A 19538-nucleotide genomic window follows, 5' to 3' on the forward strand; every position below is an offset into this window, starting at 1 on the left:
CAACCGTAAATTCTGCTAAGTGTGTGTGCTTTGCAGTCCCCAAAAGTAAAAGAGATGAACTGCAGGCTCACAGAATGAATGAGAAAACAGTTTTTCAACTGTGACATAAAAAGACATAAAACACAAAATTGTTGATTTCAAAAATACAGTATGATACAGTATGTCTACAGTATGAATTTGGAACTCCAAATTAGGCTGTGGTTGTCACTCTTTCATTTTATTTCAATGATGGTAAAACAAACAAACAAACAAACACTGTTTTTACATATTTCATAAAAATCCTACAATTTATCTCTACAGAGAGTCACAATACTCTATTTCTGACCGAACTACATGATTGTGTATAGCTCCTTATTTAATTGTTTCAATTCAATGCTTAAAATGTCTTTACCGGACTGTCGATAGGGGGCAGCAGAGTGCAGCTGTTACATACAGTGTGCAGTTAATCACGACGACGACGACGACAAAGAACGTAAACAGGAAGATAGGAAAGGCACACAGTGGTTATTGCGTGTTATTGTCTTAATATTTTATTTTGTGACTGAGGATATTTCTTCAGACCTGCAAAATCAGTCAAAATGGGGAAGCGACAGCACCAGAAAGACAAAATGTAAGCGTGAGCATCAAACAGCTCTGAAACGGGCTTGTTTGGCCACCGTTAGCACTTAAGAAGCTAGTAGCAAGCTAACCCACATTAGCGTATTGAGTGTTGCGTTACTAACAGTTTAAAGTGTTATCGTTAAAGTTGTATCGTTGCCTTTGTTGTCTCACCTGTGTTTTGTTTAACCCTTCAGGTACATCACATGTACAGAGTACACGAACTTTTATGGAGGGAAACGAGCAGGTGAGCTGATTTTCAGACTAACTGGTTAAAACCAGCGTCTGTGGAGACACTGTTCATGTTATTTATTTATTTTTGTCTTTGATATAAGTTTATGCAAGTTTTTGCAGCGTGCGTTCAGATTAGCCCACTAAGCTTTAACACAGGCGTGTTCAGAAGGGTTTCGCCTTTAAGGAAAATCAATATTATATGCTGTGTGCTGTTTTGGGGGCTTTAGTTTGTTTAGCTGCTTGAAATCATGTTCCTGAATTAATATTTTTTTTTTTATCATTGAGTCATATTTAATTGCACGGATTACAATATCTATAGTTAGTCGTTATAAGTAATGTTATAATTGTTAAGTTTGGCTAAAGTACTGTAAATGAACCAGAGCCTCTGAAGGTAAAAAGTGCTGAGGGCTGCTGTACTTGATCGGGGGTTTGTCAGTGGTTTTTAGTCCTTAAAAATGAAACTGATTTTTACTTGTCTTACATTCTCTTTGTGTATTTACTTTCCAGAAATCCCACAAGGAAACTTCAGACGGCTTCCCTTCGACCACTGCAGGTAACAGGAGACTCGTTTATTATGAGAAGAGGCACCTTAGAAAGCGACAAAAGAGTAAAATGATAGAGGAAAAGATAAGGATGGTGGTGAAGCCTGCTGTGATGTGTTTAAAGTGTTATAGTTTGGAGATGGTGGCACTGACAAAAAGAGAGGAGGCAAAGCTGAAGATGCTAGACTGTTTTAACTAGGGGGTGAGCAGGATTTGACAGGATTAGAAATGAACACATCAGGTTAAGTGATTTGGAGACAAAGGTAGAGAGGCAAGGCTGAAATGGAGATGATTTTAAAGAAAGAGCTGTCAGGGAGAAGGAAAAGAGGAAGACCATAGAGATGTTTTCTGGATGTAGTGAAGAAGGGCATGCATGTGTGACAGAGCAGGATGATAGAGAGAGGGTAAGATGGAGTCAGATGATCATTGTGGAGACCCCTAAAGGGAGCAGCCGAAAGAAGAACATGATGATGACGAAGAAGAAGAGGCACTCTAGAAAAAAAAATTGCCAGCCAACCCATTTCTAGATTTCTGCAAATTATAAAGAGCATCTTATAATATTAAAAGAAGGATGTTTTATTATGCAGTTGTTTGGTCCACTTGGGAACAAATTGTTCTCTTAGTACTGGCAGGTGACTTATTAGGAAGGGAAGGAAAATTGAACTAATTTTAAACCCCATATATAGAATCAAATCCTGCTATGTTCAGAAACTGCTTTTTCTTGTTTGTTTGTTTTTAAGGTACGTCATAGCTTTGTTCCCATCAGTTCATACTGACAGAGTATGACCAGGTCCCCTGACAAACATCTGGTTGGGCAGTTTTTAGCTCTTGTTCCCCAAGTTGCAGCTGGAAATGTTTAAACTCAAACTCTGTTCTCCATCCCAACATTTGCACGAGTCACTTATTTCTTTTACCTTATTTGATTAGTAATTTTTTCCCTATTGTACTGTTTAGATTTTTATTTATCATTACATAATTTTATTTTTATTCACTGATTGGTGCTTTTATATTGGTGGATATTGTACTTTACAGCATATTTTATCTAACCTTACTTTTTAAACATTTTAAGTTAATTGAATTTTTCCTAATTTAATTTGAATTCCTTATGCTAGGAATGTTTTTCCGTATGTTATTTGCTTTGCTTTGTTAACTCTTGTTATGTCTTTTTATTGTTTTGTTGTCATCTGTGAATAATTTTGAGCTGTACTGATCTGCCTGAAAGATGCTATACAGACAAACTTTGGTTAATTGATGAGCTGAAGTGAGTTTGACACTTGTGCTGTGACATGTTTCAGCTTGTCCCTTCAGCCATTTGAGTATCCTGTCTGCACTGAGGAGGGAGTCGTCTTCGACCTGCTGTGAGTAAATGATGTCTGATGCCTTTAAGTGTTCACATAACACCCTCAGTAGCCAGGCAGGTCTTGGAAGAAGATATTGGAAGAAGCTCTGAGTGTGTACTGTGAGGCAACATTAATGGACAGTTTTCAGTGTATTTAACCCCGGCTGGATTAGAACATATGCTGAACACATAACCTCCTCCTGTATGTTCAGAGTTTTGGTTTAAAATCATCCAGTAGTGATTCTTTTCCTGATGACATGCTCTAAGCATGATAAATTATATAGTCTATGCTGAAAGAATAGATATTATATATGCAGTTTCATCGGCTATATCTTATTTCTGCCACTTGATGAAGCTGTACAGAAAAGTTGCAGAAGTGCAAACTTTATGCGTCGCGTTTCAGTCATTAAGTTGTTGCAGTAAAAATATGTTTTTATGTTTGGTCCTGATTTGCTTCCAACTCTGTTTCTGGGTTTTATCAAGCCAGCTAACACAAAGGAAGCTTGGATATGTCACACTTGCCTTAATTCTGTTAAATAAAACCAAACAAATATCAGTTTTGTTTCAGTTTTGGCTTTTAAAGGTGATTTTTCCTTTTCTTTTTTTGATGATTTATCTGGTGTGTGACTTGACATCTCACTTGGTATAAATAATTTTGCACAACATGATGTATCTCTTACATATTTTTGCATCTCCTTTCTTGCTTTTGGCATAACCTAAAAAATTATTTACTGTGTACTTCCTGTTTTTAGGAGCATTGTTCCGTGGATTAAGAAGTATGGTACAAACCCGATCTCTGGAGAGGTGAGGAGACAACGATTCCTTCATGATCTAACTGCTCCATAAGCTGCTCTCATTTACAGAAATTGTGGTTTTAATCATCCAACGCAAAAAGAAATAAACACAATTTTCTATAAAAACATGACCTCAAATATTAGCCGAGCAAGCCAATTATAAAAGCTGAAGGTGGAATTCAATAGCTTAGGGTCGGGTTAGCTTGACCTTGAGCTGTTTATAAATTTTAAATTCAGAAGAATATCAAGTTTTTACCGTGACCCTGCATGTCAAACATGTTATTTACTGCTAGCGGTCACTGTCTTACAATGATAAGAATAATATTTAGGGTAAGGCTGTGTATAACATGTTACTATCATCTTTATAAGCAGTTTAGCTCCTCTTTCATATTCAAGCTTTTATTATAAGTAAGAGAAAGTGCTGCTCACAAATACAGTGTTAATGCCAGACATTTTGTTTAAAGTTAATGAGTATACTTATCAGTCATGAATATATACAGCACATCTTGATGCATTCTCAATCATGCAGGAAAGTAAATCTCCAAAAGTTGATTCTGTTCATCAGGATGCAGCGTTTTCAGTGGGAGAAACGTTTCGTCACTCATCCAGGTGACTTCTTCAGTCTCAGCTGACTGCAGGTTTCAACCTTATAAACAGTACATTTGCATAATGACTGAAACCAGCCCACTGAAGGAACAATGGGCTGGGAGGTCAGTTCCTTGATCATTAATATGCAAATTCTCATGACCATTGATCAACAACCACTGAACAAAGCCCACTGATCAATGGCCATGAGTACCGTTCACAGAGAGTTGGGGAATGGCTGCAATCACAGCATTGTAAGATGGCAAAAGATGTACCCTTAGGCCCCCTCCTCGATTCAGAGTCTTTCCCTTTTCACATAGAAGAAGTCACTTGGATGACTGATGATACGTTTCTCCCACTGAAAACGCTACGTCCTGATGAACAGAATCAACTTTGGGGATTTACTTACCTGGATGATTGAGCATGCATCATGAAGCACATCTCTACAATTTCCCCCATGTCACAGCTGGAAACTAATCTCTGTAAGATGATCCATTTGTGGTTGTACTTGTAGCGCAAGCACTGTTGTACAGTTTGAGAAGCAAATTTGTTCTTTTCCTCCACAGAAACTGGAAGCAAAGTCCCTCATCAAACTTAACTTAGCCAAGAACAATGATGGTAAATATGCTTACGCTTTGATGCACCTGAGGCACAACAAAATGCATGTAGAAGAAATTTAATGCTGTCATTAGCCCAGTTTGCCAGGTCATAGTCACTGAAATCCTGCAGGCTTTAGTTTTCTTTTAAATCCACACTTTTCTTACTGCTTTGCTTTGTGTGAGGGGAACCTTAAAAAAGAAAGCTTGACTTAAAAGGGGTTGGAGGAATAAAAATCCAAAAAAGCAAGTGAGGGGAGAAGATGTGATATAATTCAGCAGAGGATTGCATGAGGTACTCGTTGACTTCTTGAGTGGATTCAGCCCCTGGCAGCAGATTGGACTCTGCTGCTCAGCCTGCTGCTCTCTCACTTTTTTTCTTTGCTTCGTTTTGTTCCAGGAAAGTATCACTGCCCTGTTCTGTACAACGTCTTCACAAATAATTCTCACATTGTTGCCAACAAGGTCACCGGGAATGTGTTTTCTTATGAGGTCAGTGAACTCGTGCTCTTGCTGCATTGATCCTCACGATGATGCTTTTCAGACAGAAATCGATGTCTAAAATTACGCACATGGAGAAAGAGATGATATTGATTTTGGTCTTGGCGTGATACAGTGCAGATGCTCAGCCCACATGGTCTCACAAGATGCTGCCTTACATCACACAGAATTAGCTGTGTGCAAAAAATCTCTCTCCAAACAAAAAACAGTGTTGTTCTGTTTATTTTTACAGATGAATTCCACAAAGTGTTGTTCATTCAGTTGTAGTGATACTAAGCTTGTGTTAAACTTAAAGGAAACACATATAATTTAATTTTACCTGCTGCCCACGTTTGTTTTCCTTATGACCAACAGAGGCTTTTCTTTCTAATATTTCTGTTTTCATGCAGGCAGTTGAGCAGTTAAACATTAAGACCAAAAGTTTTAAAGATCTGCTCACAGATGAACCCTTCACAAGAAAAGATATTATAACTCTTCAGGTGAGATGTAGTTTCACGATTTTTATCCACCTACACAATGAAAGAGTACTTTTATTTGAGGAACAGAGACGTTGTTTTCTCTTCTTAGGACCCCACAAACCTGGATAAGTTCAACGTCTCCAACTTTTTCCATGTCAAGAACGACCTGAAAGTGTTGGACCCAGGTGAGCTATCAGTATTTTTCTGGTGATGGGTAATTCTCGCATTATATAAATGTGCTATGGTAAAATCATCCGTTTTCTCTTGCTCTTTCTGGCATGTTTCAGATGAGGAAAAGGCTAAGCAGGACCCAGCATACCATCTGAAGACCACCAATCTGGAGACGAGGGAGACTTTAGCGGAGCTTTATAAAGAATACAAAGGGGATGAACTTCTGGCTTCCACCATGAAGGAGCCGCAGGCCAAGAAGACGGACAAATTAAATGCTGTAAGAAAACCATCCTCACTATGATCCTTAAAGCCACTTTATAGCTCCTGGTTTCATCATTGCAAGGCTCCATGCGCAGCAATGCCTTTGTGACCATAGAATAGAATAGAATAGAATAGAATAGAATAGAAGAGCCCTTTATTGTCATTCTACATGTACAACGAAATGATGGGTGCTCCACAACAACTGTGCAGGAGTTAAATATAAATAATAAGACAACAGAATAAATAACAGACAGGAGCAAATATAAACTAGAGAAAGGCAAACACTGGAGGCCAAAGTGTTTGGAAGCAGTGCAAAGGACTTGGTCTGAGTAAGAGTCCGTGTGTGAGTGCCCTGAGTGATGAGGGCTATTCAGACCATGGCTCAGATTGGTGAGGTGGTGGGTACAAGGTGTCACCTATGTTGGCTCTAGTTTTCCTGAGACAGGAGGATCTGACGATGGTCTCGGAGCAGCAGAGGGCAGCCAGTGATGTTGGGGGCGGTGTTAATTACTCTCTGTTAGCCTTCCTGTTCTCAGTCGTGACCCTTGCGTACCAAACACCCAGGTAGGAGGAGCACACGCTCTCTAATGAGGAGCAGTAGAAGGCCAGCAGCAGCTTCTGGTCCAGGTTCTTCTTCCTCAGGACACGAGGAAGTGCAGCTGCTGCTGGGCCTTCTTTACCAGGGCGATGGTGTTGTGGTGGTGAGATCAGTGGACATGTGGATGCCCAGAAACCTGAAGGTGGAGATTCCAACCCTTCAAGATGGCTGAAGGGTGTTACTGCCATCTCTTTTATAAATGCCGACACACTAATTTATCTGCAATATTTAATACCAGTTAATATATTGGTCAGTCTCTAATTCAACGCCTTCACCTTTTGGGTGGACTTAGACATCTCATCTGCTGCTGTTATCTGCAGCTGTCTGTGTCCACAGCAGAGTTTAATCGCTAACTTAAGGTGATGTAGAGTCAAATGCCTGAAAAACCAAGTTGCTAGAAGTGACTTTAGTTAATAAGATTAGATAATATATTTGGACAGCAGTCTCATAGTAAGAGGGTCTTGGGTTGCTGGATGTTCTCTCTTTGCTTACATAGGTTTTCTCAGAAACTCTGGTTTCTCCCACCTTTGGAAAAACTCACTGCTGTTTTTAAACCTTTGAGCTTCTCATCTTGCTGCGTTTGGTTACTTGATTAGTAAACACCATCTTATTTGCTATGAGCAATGAATTAGTCTTATAGGGATCTTTGGCCAATATGATGCTGAATCACAAAGACTCATAAATGGTTATTAAGAATATAAATAATAATTTAAAAACTGTCCAGGCTCGGGTGTCCAAGCTTCTAAGCTGCTGAACGAAAAGTCCCAACATTTAGACCAGGTGATGGAAACTGAGCCACGTGCAGAAGTATTTAGACAAGGATGCACTTTTCCTCCGTTTTGCCGACACGGCACCACACTGGATTTGAAGTGAAGCCGACAGGATGTGACCTGAACCTGTTTCACTAAACTGTTACATTATTTTATGTCATATTTCTTTACTTTTGGACAAGCTCAAAACTAGTAATGAAGCTGACAGTTAATCAAATGTCATTGCTGAGAACTAATCTAACATAATTTAGGAGATTTTTCAGTTATTTAGTCACGTCACTGCAGCAGGTTTAAGAGAGCCTTCTGAACCAGGTGAAGATGTGCTAGTTTGACGTTGTCCACAGGAGGGAGCCAAATATTAGAAAATATATTCACAGTATTGTGGATGAGAAAACAAAAACAAACACCAGATAAAGCCCAGCTGTATCCAGGAACAGAAACAACAAAGAATAAAATATATTTACCGTAATCTAAGGGAGATTGATGGATAATATTTTGCATGTAAAATATTGTTGATAAAAAATAACATCAGTGTCAGAACCAGAGAGAGTAAAATGTAGAGCATGTTTATATCCATTTGAAAACTCAACATATACATAATGTAACCTTCCTCCAGGCCTGCTCTCAGTCATCATACCTCTGGGGAACACTCGCACACACAGACCGATGTGTAACAAAGGAGGTCACTGGCGGTGACGTTACCGCCGTGACTGTGCCCTTGAATTACTGGAAGGATGACGGCTGATTCAATTTGAGCCGCAGCTACACCTTCTTTCTTATCAGCTCTCCTTTGATGCTGCGCCGTGCCTCATTTTTACAGCACAGCTCATCCTTGGTCGCTCTCTGTGTCGAGTTCATAGTGACGCTTTGACAGCATCTGAGAGAAGAGGGAATATAGGTCAGACAGAGCGTGCAAGGTGAAGTCTGCACTTTCATGCGCCTTCACAAGAACTGGAGCAGAAGAATGCTAAGCGGGGACTGAAGAACAGACTTTTAGCTTTTGAAATCCATTTTCACTTCTCTGCTTTAATCTTCAGAGTTGTTATTCTTTCACTTGAATAACTCTAGCTGCCTTATCACATGTTTCTGGTATTGTTAGGTGTATATTACGATCCAACAATTGCTTTCTACTATAATTTAAGCTCAGATAACTTCTCTGGTGCTCCGTAATTATAACGTGATAGAAATCTTTCTGTTCTCGGCTCTTAATCATGCGGAGCCTGAAAAAGCTCACACGCCCTTTAGAGCAAACGAGGGGGCCATTCGAGAATGAAGCTGGAAAGATATGACGAGTGGAGAAGACGCTTCCTCAACTGGTGGATGAACCTTCAGGCCTTTTTAATGAGGAAATATCTGCCCTGGCTGCCTCTGAGCTCCAGGGATTATTTCACAGTAGAGAAAAATGTACAATAATGAGAGAAAGTGATGAGTTTTTTTAAAGTATGTAATAATTACATTGTAAAATTTTACATATTTTCCCTGCATCTAGAATAATACAAAGACACTAAAGCAGCACAGAAGCTTGAGATCCACATACTGGCTTTTTTTCCATACCTGTGCCCCTCCCTTGGGACTTAAAGCAGGTCATCCTGAATCAGTAGGTCAGTGGTTCATTCCCCAGCTCCTCCAGCCTGCATATCCAAGTGTCCTGGGGGAAAATACTGAACCCCAGATTATTCTGCCACCATTGATGTGACTACTAAAAGGCTGTTCTTGCACATTTGTTGCACTTCTGATGTTCTATATAATTCTCAACAGATGGCATTAAACAGCCTTGAACCTGCCAGCTTCAGTCCTGTCAGATTATACCAGTTTATGTTTATATGAGAATAGTGCAAATACTGCATAGTACAGGTGACATGTCAGCAGCCTCATGTGTCCTGCCTCCTGCTAGCTCTGCTCATGTGACTTAAAAACAAAGAAAAGTAGTAGTTTTTCCTGGTGTGTGCTACGTGTTTTGGATATCACGACTTTAATCAAGAGTTGTGCAAAGTTTATGTGTAAGAATGACTTATGAGTGTGTCCAGTGGTCAATAAGACTAGAAAAGTTATTTAATGCTGTTACGACCCGGCTCAACAGAATCATAGTCTAGGAGTATGATTCTTGCTTGGGGTGTGAGACGTCCCGGTTTCATATCCCGGACGAGCCCCCGGTTTCATATCCCGGACGAGCCCCCGGTTTCATATCCCGGACGAGCCCCCGGTTTCATATCCCGGACGAGCCCCTGGTTATGTTGCGAAACTGCTCAAAAGCTGCAACATAAATATGGAGAGTAACACCAGAATTTCAACTAGAAGAGGTTTTATTTTCAACTATGTAACAAGTTAGCTAAAATAGCTGTTACCACTAAGACGAAGGCTAGTGTGTCTACATGAAAGCCTGCCTCGGGTATGCCTTTATCCACACCTGACTAGATGTGGTCAATTAGCAACAGCTGAACACTCTTGCACTGCCACTGCAAAGAGATTAGGGGCTGCAGAGGGGCGTAACAAGTGCCACATGATAAAGATGCTAACAACACCCCCAGAATTTAGCATTAAGTAAACCTCTTGTCTTAATCATATTTATATTCAGCATCCTTTTGAGCTCTATTGACATATGACAGATCGGCATGACTTTTTAAACTTTTATCTTGTTCTTTTTTCCCCCCTCAGGCTCATTACTCCACAGGAAGAGTTTCTGCCTCGTTCACATCCACGGCTATGACTCCTGCCACAACACACGAAGCAGGCAAGTGAACACATCACACACACAAAGCCTCCACAGAGTCCCCGTAAAAACAAATGTTTGGCTCATCTTCAACCTGCATTCATTCAGGGACGACTGGCTGCCCATGTGTGCTCTTTTTATTTATTTATTTATTTTAAAAAGGAAAGTGCAGCTTCACGCTCACACGGTTTAAATGCAGCTGCAAGTGGGAGCTGCTTATTTCGACTGTCGTTTTCTTCTCCTGTCAGCCGCTGAGCTGCTTCATGAAAGAGATTTGCTGTTATGCAACTGTATAGTAGGTTCAGCACACTTCAGAAAAGGAGGACAATGTTTGGATTTAGTGACCTAGTTCAAGTTTCTGAGAAGGGATGAAATGGCTTGAAATATATTTATACAGAGCTCTTTATTTAGCGAAATACAAGAAGGGATTTGTATTTATTTTTTTAAACCAGTGTTTCTAGTGAAAAGCTAAACGCTGATGTTTAAAAACGGCTTTTTGATCTGAAGATTGTCAACAGGAGAAAAACACTCAGGCATAAATCTACATAACAGCTTTCCCTGCAGACGCATGCAGACTCTTTAAAGGTCAGAGATCTCACCTGTGCCAACATCAAGCTGAGACTCACAAAACAATCAATGAACTCTTAAGATTGTTTTTCAGAATAACTGTTCCCGCTTGACGTGCCAGCTATAAATGTGAAATATTTTCATCATATGCACGTCAACTAAATTTATATTTAAACGTGTTTTACAGACGCTATTGCAGACGACACTGTGCGTTACCAGTATGTGAAGAAAAAGGGATACGTACGCCTGCATACAAACAAGGGAGACCTGAATCTTGAGTTGCACTGTGATAAGGTAAGAACGCTTGTATTTACGCATGAACAGTAGGAATAATTTGGATGGTAATTGCTAATCGATAAGGTGGAAATAATTATAATAATCTGTGTTATACAATGAATAGATTTCAGCCGTTTAGCGTCGTACGTTTATTTTGAAAAGACAAGAAACTGAGGAGAAAGTGCAATTCAGCAGGTTTTACTGTTAGTATAGTAACAGTCCTCATTGATGTTTTCTTATGAGGACAGAACTAGAAAATAAAAGCTCATTAAAATTTGTAGGGTAAGTCGGGGGTTTCAGTTCTTAGCAGTTAGCACAGGAAGGACTGTGGGAAAATAAAAATATATAACTTTTTGTTTTTGCGGTGCCAGCTAGGTCTCTGCAGGCATTGAGATTTTGTGAGTTGTTTTTATCTCTGTATAAAATCTGGACGTAGCTCTCAGGTGGGAGAAATGAAGCAAATGCAGAAGTGCCGTAAGCACAAGAACAAATGGGTGAGTGACATGTGGGCGTAAGAAGGTGGGACTGGACATGTTTTCACTTCTTAGCTGTCAGAATAACGTATAATAAGGTGTGTAGAGTATGCACACACGTCAAGTTTGCAGTTTTTGTCGAACATGTTCCAAAGAAGCGAACATTTTTTTTGACAGTTATTAAGAGACTAACCAGGAATCAAAGTTTAAGCTTTCAGCTTCTTGTCATAACATTTTAAAAACCACCGGCTTAAATGGAGGCTGGCCATAAACAGATGTTCATTGAGACAATGGACCAAACCACTGCATTAGGCTACATGAAAACAATGTGGAACCTGAAAGGAGCAGATGGCTTCACTTGGATATTAGCAATCCTAACTGCCAAAACGAATAGTTTTACAAGTGCAGCCTGTGAGGCTCTGATTCAGGTGACAGGGTGATTTCATTCTCCGCTGTAAGGTTTTCAAATGAAGTTTTTCCTGGTGCATGTGTTTAAATAAATAGCTTTTAGGATGACTCACCTGAAACTGTGAAAATAGACAGTGTCCCCACCTCACACTTTGCCAAACTTGTGTCTTGGCAAAGTGTTCACCCTTCTAAGCTTAGACGTGGGGGGCTCCTGAGAGCCAGCGTGAACTCCAGGAACATATTTCTTCCCTGGTAACCGAGCGCCTCGTGCGTCTGGTTTTCATTGGCTTCTGAGCTGTCGAATCAGAATAATGAAGGGAAAGTTGCAGCAGTTAGACAAACCTGCCCTCTGTGCCCCACATCCTCCTCCACCCCGCCTTCCTCCCCAGTGGTTTCCTCACAAGATCGCAGCTCTATTCGTAGCCTGCTGTTTATGAATTAATAAGAGCTGCTTCACTGTCACATTCAGTCACACAGACCCAGATCCCACCTCCATGTAAGGTTTGCTCACTCAGCCTGCCCAACCCTTGCTGTCCGCAAGGGGGTGGATTTTTGTAATTGTCCGACGGAGCCTGCGCTTCAGTCGCCCATGATATCAAAGCTTTATTATATTCAAAAACACCTTTGAAAATGTAAAGTCAGATATTTTTGTCTTTGAGTGTGAGTTTAAAGTTAAACAAGACGCACAAACAATGATGACTATTTATTCTAGTGAAGTGGATTATGTGGGACCTATAAAATCTCAGCTGCAGACAAGTAAATGTCTGCAGCTAAAATGTAAATGAATTGAGTAATTTTAATGGATTTATGCTCCTCCGCTCTTTCACATTACTGCCTGATTGCATGGCAGCGTGAGCGAGTCTGTAAACACGTGTGAATCAGGACATTTTCTACTTTTCCTTCTTGTCTGCGTCACCAAATGTTTCCATGCTGACACCAGCTGATTGTTGACAATTTTAGGTACCTAGGCATGTTTCTAAATTGAATTGCATTTTAGAGACTCGCAAAGTAACGCAAAAGCATGCACGCTAAATTAACCATTATTACAGAGCAGCAACAGCGAGAGGGAGAGGACTTGCAGACGTGTCTCTGACGCAGGAGACTGGTTAATAATCAAAGTTAAAGCACTGGGGAAAGAAGGAGGCTTTTATATTGATTTGTTATGTATTTATTCATAGAGGTGGTAGTAATCTGTTGAGCCAGACAGCTTGTCCTTAGACAACTATTTTAAGACGTCCTTTTCAATTCCAAAAATCAGTTTTATATCCAAAAATATAGAAATAAATTACTTTGTGTGTGTGTGTGTGTGTGTGTGTGTGTGTGTGTGTGTGTGTACTTAGTGGTTTAAAACAATAAGCCTCTTTGTACCAGAGTGCTTGGAAAATCTGGGATTTATGTTAGAGGGAAAAGGAGCCAGAGAGTTGATCACCCCCAGCAAAATCAAGATGTATGTGGAAATAAGACCAGCAGAGAGCTGTTAAAATAAAGAGGTTTAAACGGAGTATTTTATAAATCTGGGGAAACCACCAACCGTTGTTGCCGGGCCGGGGGTGTGTGTTTCTCTCGCACGAACACTCAGAGAGGTGTTCCTCCAGGCTGTTGACATTAATAACGGTAGACCTGACCGGCGTCATAGTCAAAGCCACGCCTTCTGCTCGGGGCTGTGTCGCCGCCTCGTTTCACAGACTACCAGTCAGTCAAAATTAGCGCCTGACGCTTGGTGTTTTGTAATGATTTACAAGACGTCTAAAAGTTTCATAACCCAGGAAGCACCTTCAATGAACCATTTTATTTTTCAACATTTAAATCGCTCTGTTGTAGATGTGAACTAAGCCTGCCTTCTCGCTACGAGCCCTACTTCATGACAGACTTATGGGTACAACAAACATTTTGTAGCAGGTCAGGCAGAGCTGAAAATGTGCCACTCAGTTTGTTTATGTGAATGTAAAACTTCACGCTGACAGTAACTGCTGCATGAAAGCTGAAATACAGCCAGTTCAGTGTTTTCTGAAGCTCCAATAAGAGAAGTCAAATATTCACATGGAGGATGGAGTGAAAGTACACTTAGCTCCATAAGTACTTTTTTTTTTTTTAACCATGCATAAAAACGGCTGCAGTTCCTGAACAGGAAGAGCAATATTTTTGTTAAACACGTCAAAATAAAGCTGAACTTCAGAACAAACATTGTGTCATTGTCCAAAAGTACTATCATGAACTTGAAAAATGCTAACAGGTTATGCAATTATGTATATGTGTGGGAAAGAAAACATATATTGGTATATGACACTAGTTTGACACAGTGGGCACTTTTTGACTGTTCGTGCTGGCACTTATCAAATGAGTGGCGATAAAATGAAAAGTATTGATCTTGCAGTGAAGAAGAAAATCACAAAGCTAAGCACCTGCGTTATTTTTCCTCAAGGTTCCCAAAGCGGGCGAGAATTTCGTCCGTCTGTGCAAAAAGGGCTACTACGATGGAACGATCTTCCACAGGTCCATCCGGAATTTCATGGTAAGGAAATAATACCTGCTTAAAACACCTTCCTGCTTTTACCTTCCTCCACTAAAGCCACCAATTAATGCGTGTCTGGATTGAGCTTTGAGACCTTTCTCTGTGATTCACAAGTTCCTTTCACAGATTTTTAAATCAATGCAACTTCACTGTATTAGAGGTCAAGAGTTTGCAGAACATGTGCAGTGGTCAGGCGCTGATGCTCTAATTACTCATTAAAAGCTTCAAATTGGCTCTTAAACAGACAGCTGATGGAACTGATGGATTTCGAAATTATGGTCTATGCTCGGCCTGCTGCCTTTTAACTGAAATGTGGAGGATTTATATTGGCTTAAACAGTGATTAGAGTTCACATTATGAAGAAGTCAGGATGACCTGAATATATCTGGGTACATCCTCCACCCCTGAATAATTAGAATCTGTGTTTTATTACATTGGTTTTTGTTGTAATCATGATAGACTTTATTTGCGTCTCTTCAGCTTAAGCTTTAAACACAGACCGAGAATATGAGGCGGCGAGTCTGATCAGCCGTCATCTGTGTATTTCAGAACTGCTGCTTCCATAATTAAAGTGGCTCTGAGTGGACATCTGGTCTCAAGAGGACCGTTACCTTTTTCATTCTGTCCTGTGGCGTTCATTCACACTGGCAAGCTGTGAATTGTTTATACGTAATTACACTGCCACTAGCGCCTTCAGCTTATCCTCCGCAGCCCAAAAGGAGAGGAGGCCTCACAGAGAATCATTTCATAGCAACAAACACTTTAAAATCTGTGGTAGTGGCAGTAAAAGCACTGTCACTATAAAGCAGGACCTGTGAATCGCTGAACATCCAGAGGTGGTTTTACTTTGAAACATGAGAGGCACAGACGTGTTGAACATCAACATGATGCAGCCGTCTAATAATTCAGGTTTAATATTAATTGAATAATATGTATACTTATTAACTGTATTAATGGGGAAGCATTACAAGCATTGCTTTTTGTCGTCTTTTGCACCTTTTTAAAGCTCTAACATGGGAGACCAGTACACTCGAGACGGTGCAGTGTTTGTTTGATTCCACCTTCATGCCACGAGAGATCTTTTGCATTAAAAAAACTTTATTATTATTTGTGTTGCACTATTCAACGAACAGTAAAACAGATTCTAGTGAAAAATAAAACAGTTAAAACAGCAGCAACAAAAGAGCCAATCAGCAGTAAGGAGGAATGAGAGAGGGGGAAGCAGGTTAACAAGGGTGGCAGAAAAAGCATAACTGCACGGCTGGCACACTGGGGCGTGCATAGCATAAACCGTACCTAAAACAATATCCTGTTTCCACAAATTCTGTTTGAGCAAACATGCTTCTGCTCTTTGTCTTCTCCCTTTCCCTGCAGCCGTTCTTTTCTTCTCTGTCCCTGGCTCCTTTTTAGAACATGGCTTCAAAGGCAACAGTGCAAAATGCAGAATAATCAGCTGCCTGTGCTGTTAGAAGAAAGTCCAAAAACAGTTGATTCTGTTCATCTGATCACCATTGATCGGTGGTTGTTGATCAATGGTCATGACAATTTACATATTAATGATCAAGGAACTGACCTCGCGGCCCATTGTTCTTTCAGTGCTAGTTTTAGTCATAAGGTTTATAATGCTGGAGAAACCTGCAGTCACCTGAGACCGACAGCGTCACCTGGATGATGATGAAACGTTTCTCCCACTGAGAACATCCAGATGAACAGAATCCACTTTTTGGGGATTTCTTTACCTGGATGGTCGAGCATGCATCAAGACGTTAGAAGTGTTTTCTGCATGGAAGCACAGGAGGCCCACTCAACAAAACTGTGCTCCACGGTGATGCTGGTGGTCAAAAGTTCAGAAAGCTCTTTAAACAAGAACACTAAAGAAATGCAGAGAACTGTAGAAGCACTCATAGGAACACCGGGCAAGTTTACAATGAACAATAGGGGCCAGTATCCTGGAAAGCTTTGAGTCAGGCTTCTAACAGGGAAACGTGACCCCAGGTTGGGTGTTTGGCAAGAAGGGAAACTTTAGTTTTGTCAATTGTGTCGTTTATCGCATGTTTAAAAACTGATGAAACATCCAGAAGCCTCCCATCCAAAAGATAATCAATTTACAGTCACATTTGGGGAAGAAAAACACTTAAAAACGATGTATCATTTGTTCCTGTATTGCAGAACAAAACCCGCATTTAGTTTTTCAGTGTGCAGCAGAGGAAGCTGAGGTCACCCAAAGGTCATTTTTTCTTTTCTTTTTTCCAGATTCAAGGAGGAGACCCGACTGGCACAGGCACAGGTAAGATTAGCACTGCACTTAAACTACATTTTGAATTCATTTGAGTGGTTGAATCATTAATAGTCCCTTTTTGGAAGCTTTGCGCAAATACTGCAAGTCAAGAGTGTTACTAAATACGGGAGTACATGCGTACAAAGCAACAGAGATGATGTGGATAGAGGCGGCTGAGGGTAGAGTGCTGAATGGGGCTGTGGTGAAACACCAGTCATCTAGCATATGCTGTAATTTTCCTGCTTTTACAACCACTTTAAAAGCAAAAGTGTAATTGACTGCTAGGCCACATGTAGTTAATTTCCTGCCTTCGTGTCGTCGGAGCCGATGTGAGAGTTTGCAGCACAAAGTGAGCTTTGTGTCTGTGGGCGTCTCTGAACTCTATGCAAAACACATCCAGCATGACAGATTTATAGAGGTGCAGAATTTCTGGCCTGTGGGCAAAATGTTCCTTGTCACCTGGACTGAACAGTGTGTGCACACAACTCCTTAGCAGACCTTCAACCGGACTTAAAGGAGGGATTCTCTGCAGTGCTTAAAGAGGCCGTTCATCCAGAATCAAACTGGTGTTTTTCCCACTGGCTTGTAGAGCTGTTTATCTTTATAGATAGATTTATTATCAGTGGGTCAGTTTTGGAGATATTGGCTCTAGAGGTGGGTATGCGTAGATTCATGTGAAATATTTTCGTTTTCTCACAGCTGTACGAGTATGTAAGGCCAAACTGCTACTGACTCACTTCCCTTTCTCAGGATTTTGTTATTGTCTGCTAAAGATATCACCCCCCTAATGAGGAAGAGGGCAAACGTTGCCTCTGTCTCTTGCTCTCGCCCGGTCTGTATGCCTTTAATCCTTTGAAAGGCTTTGAAATTTTTAAAAAAGAGCATTTAAAATTAAAAGGTTCAGCAGCAGTGTCTCTGTGCAGAAATCATGACACGCTGAAGCCATAAAATCCACAGTACTTGCTGTTACAGTTTCATGTAGGAAGTGTTTTCTTCCTGATGTCGTCATCCACCAATCAAAAGAAGCAGGCAGCAAGTTAGCAATAAAGGTCAGCTGAGGATGGACACCATTAGGAAAGAGTTGTTTTTTAAGGGCTGAAAACCACCTAGCCACACGCTTAATGGAAAACATTACAACCTTTCTTTTCCCCTGTTGAGATTCTTTTGTTTCTGTAAGGCTATTAAGACAGACAGTAGGTTTCAAGTACGTGATTGTTACTTATCTTGGCAGATCCACAGTGGGCAAAGTATTCCTCTAATCATTTTTAATATTCGGATATTTTTGGGATGGCCTCTGGCATAGTGTCATATACAAGCCTGTTGCTCCCATCATAAAGAATAATAAGCCTCGCCAGCCTCAGGAGAAAAACCCATTACACTGTCCCTAAATTGAGACTCTCATCATGGGTAGATACGTCATTTTTATTTGCAGGGTGATACAGTTGCTCGGTGTGCTACAAATAGTTACTGTTCACAATACTTTCGTGTGTTTCCTTTGAGTAATCGGATCATGATTTCTGGAAAGACGATCTGTAAAACATTTTTTTTAAATATAGCTTTTTTTACTGCCTGCAAGCAAATGCCATCTTGTTCCATTATGTTCAAGAAAAGGCAGACGACTCTACAGGCGATATCTCCAAAAGGCATGAATTAGATTTTGGGTGAACTGTTCTTTTAATAGTTCCAAAGCACGTTGTAGGGTGCAGTCTAGCATGCTGTTTGTATAATAAAATGAACTGTAGGGAAGGTTTGGAGTGCGACTCTCAATCTGTTGTTTTGCTTTGGCCCCTTTTGTGGAAACCAAAGCAGATGTGATGAGTTTCACATGTTGTTTAATGTGAAGTTTTCTGAATATCTCAAATACAAGCATGAGGTAAAAAAACAAAAACTAATTGTGTATTTTAAGGTCAAAATATTAATACTGTGTGTGCATGGGGAGGTAGTGATGTTAAAATAAGTTATTAGGTCATGTTGGAGTGCTTTCCTGTCAGGAGTTTCAGGAATTGCTGAAATGTTTTGAGCGAATCTGTCTTTTTCACTTCCTGTATATGACATTCAGCTAACTGCTCACTGTAGCGTTAATGCTTTGCCAAGTTTTGAAAAGCTTCATTTATCTAAAACCCTGCAAGATCAGGTGCTTTGGCCAGAGCTGATTTTTAAATACTGAACCGTGAAATCGCCGATGTGATAAAAAATAAAAAGAATGTTTATTAGGCTGAAGCTGTCTTCACGTCTCTTCCTTCTTTCCTGTTTAGGTCGAGCAAAGTTTAAGTTTGTACCATTGATTTAATTTGAGGAATATTTGAAATTCCCCACAGAGGGATTTTCACTTTAATTTAATCGTTAACTCGCTGGTGGGAATTAATTTCTCCCTTGGCCCTCCTCTCTCGCTCACCTTCGTTTACGATCCATTCGTAGCGAGGTAAAATGTCAGCGACTTTATAAATTATACAAAAATGTCACCGGGGGAACGTCGTGGCTGCAGAAGCCTCTAAAGAATTGATTGGTTGGTTGTATGCATCGCAAACACACTCACGGGTACATATTGTGCCTACGTGGAGACACACACATACACCAGCTGGCAGCACGCAGGACAGTGAAACACATCTCAGGGCGACAGATCCTTTCCCCTGTTGGGAGCCAATAAGCCCCTGCAGTGCGTATTCCTGTATACTCATTATGATGATTCTTAATGATGAAGTCAGTCTGAATAATGATTCACAGCTGAAGGCTCTCAACACGCCTCCGTGATCAAGGGCAACCGGGTCTCTTGCCTGTCTCTCTCATGGTGCAGGAATCTGAATAAGTGGTACTGGCAGAGCCGCTAACTCGAGTTGTTTTCATACAAACTAATTTGATTTGTTACTT

The 19538-nt window shown here is 40.5% G+C and overlaps 1 protein-coding gene across 1 annotated transcript in view; it reads left to right on the plus strand.

Annotated features, from left to right (window-relative positions):
• The first annotated feature begins 444 nt into the window (after positions 1-444).
• The window catches only part of ppil2 (peptidylprolyl isomerase (cyclophilin)-like 2), a 29886-nt gene continuing 10792 nt past the window's right edge, over positions 445-19538 (plus strand). Inside the window, exons 1-14 of the mRNA XM_085426471.1 lie at positions 445-610; positions 795-844; positions 1339-1384; positions 2669-2731; positions 3465-3516; positions 4658-4709; positions 5088-5179; positions 5578-5667; positions 5756-5831; positions 5934-6094; positions 10102-10177; positions 10911-11017; positions 14303-14392; positions 16646-16679. Of these exons, the coding sequence (XP_085282597.1) occupies positions 579-610; positions 795-844; positions 1339-1384; positions 2669-2731; positions 3465-3516; positions 4658-4709; positions 5088-5179; positions 5578-5667; positions 5756-5831; positions 5934-6094; positions 10102-10177; positions 10911-11017; positions 14303-14392; positions 16646-16679 (1021 nt within the window). The 5' untranslated portion in view covers positions 445-578. The remainder of the gene's footprint in view (positions 611-794; positions 845-1338; positions 1385-2668; positions 2732-3464; positions 3517-4657; positions 4710-5087; positions 5180-5577; positions 5668-5755; positions 5832-5933; positions 6095-10101; positions 10178-10910; positions 11018-14302; positions 14393-16645; positions 16680-19538) is intronic.

This window comes from Rhamphochromis longiceps, linkage group LG12 (genome assembly GCF_057381845.1).
Source record: "Rhamphochromis longiceps isolate RC_006_pf linkage group LG12, R_longiceps_female_GT1.1, whole genome shotgun sequence".
NCBI lineage: Eukaryota > Metazoa > Chordata > Actinopteri > Cichliformes > Cichlidae > Rhamphochromis > Rhamphochromis longiceps.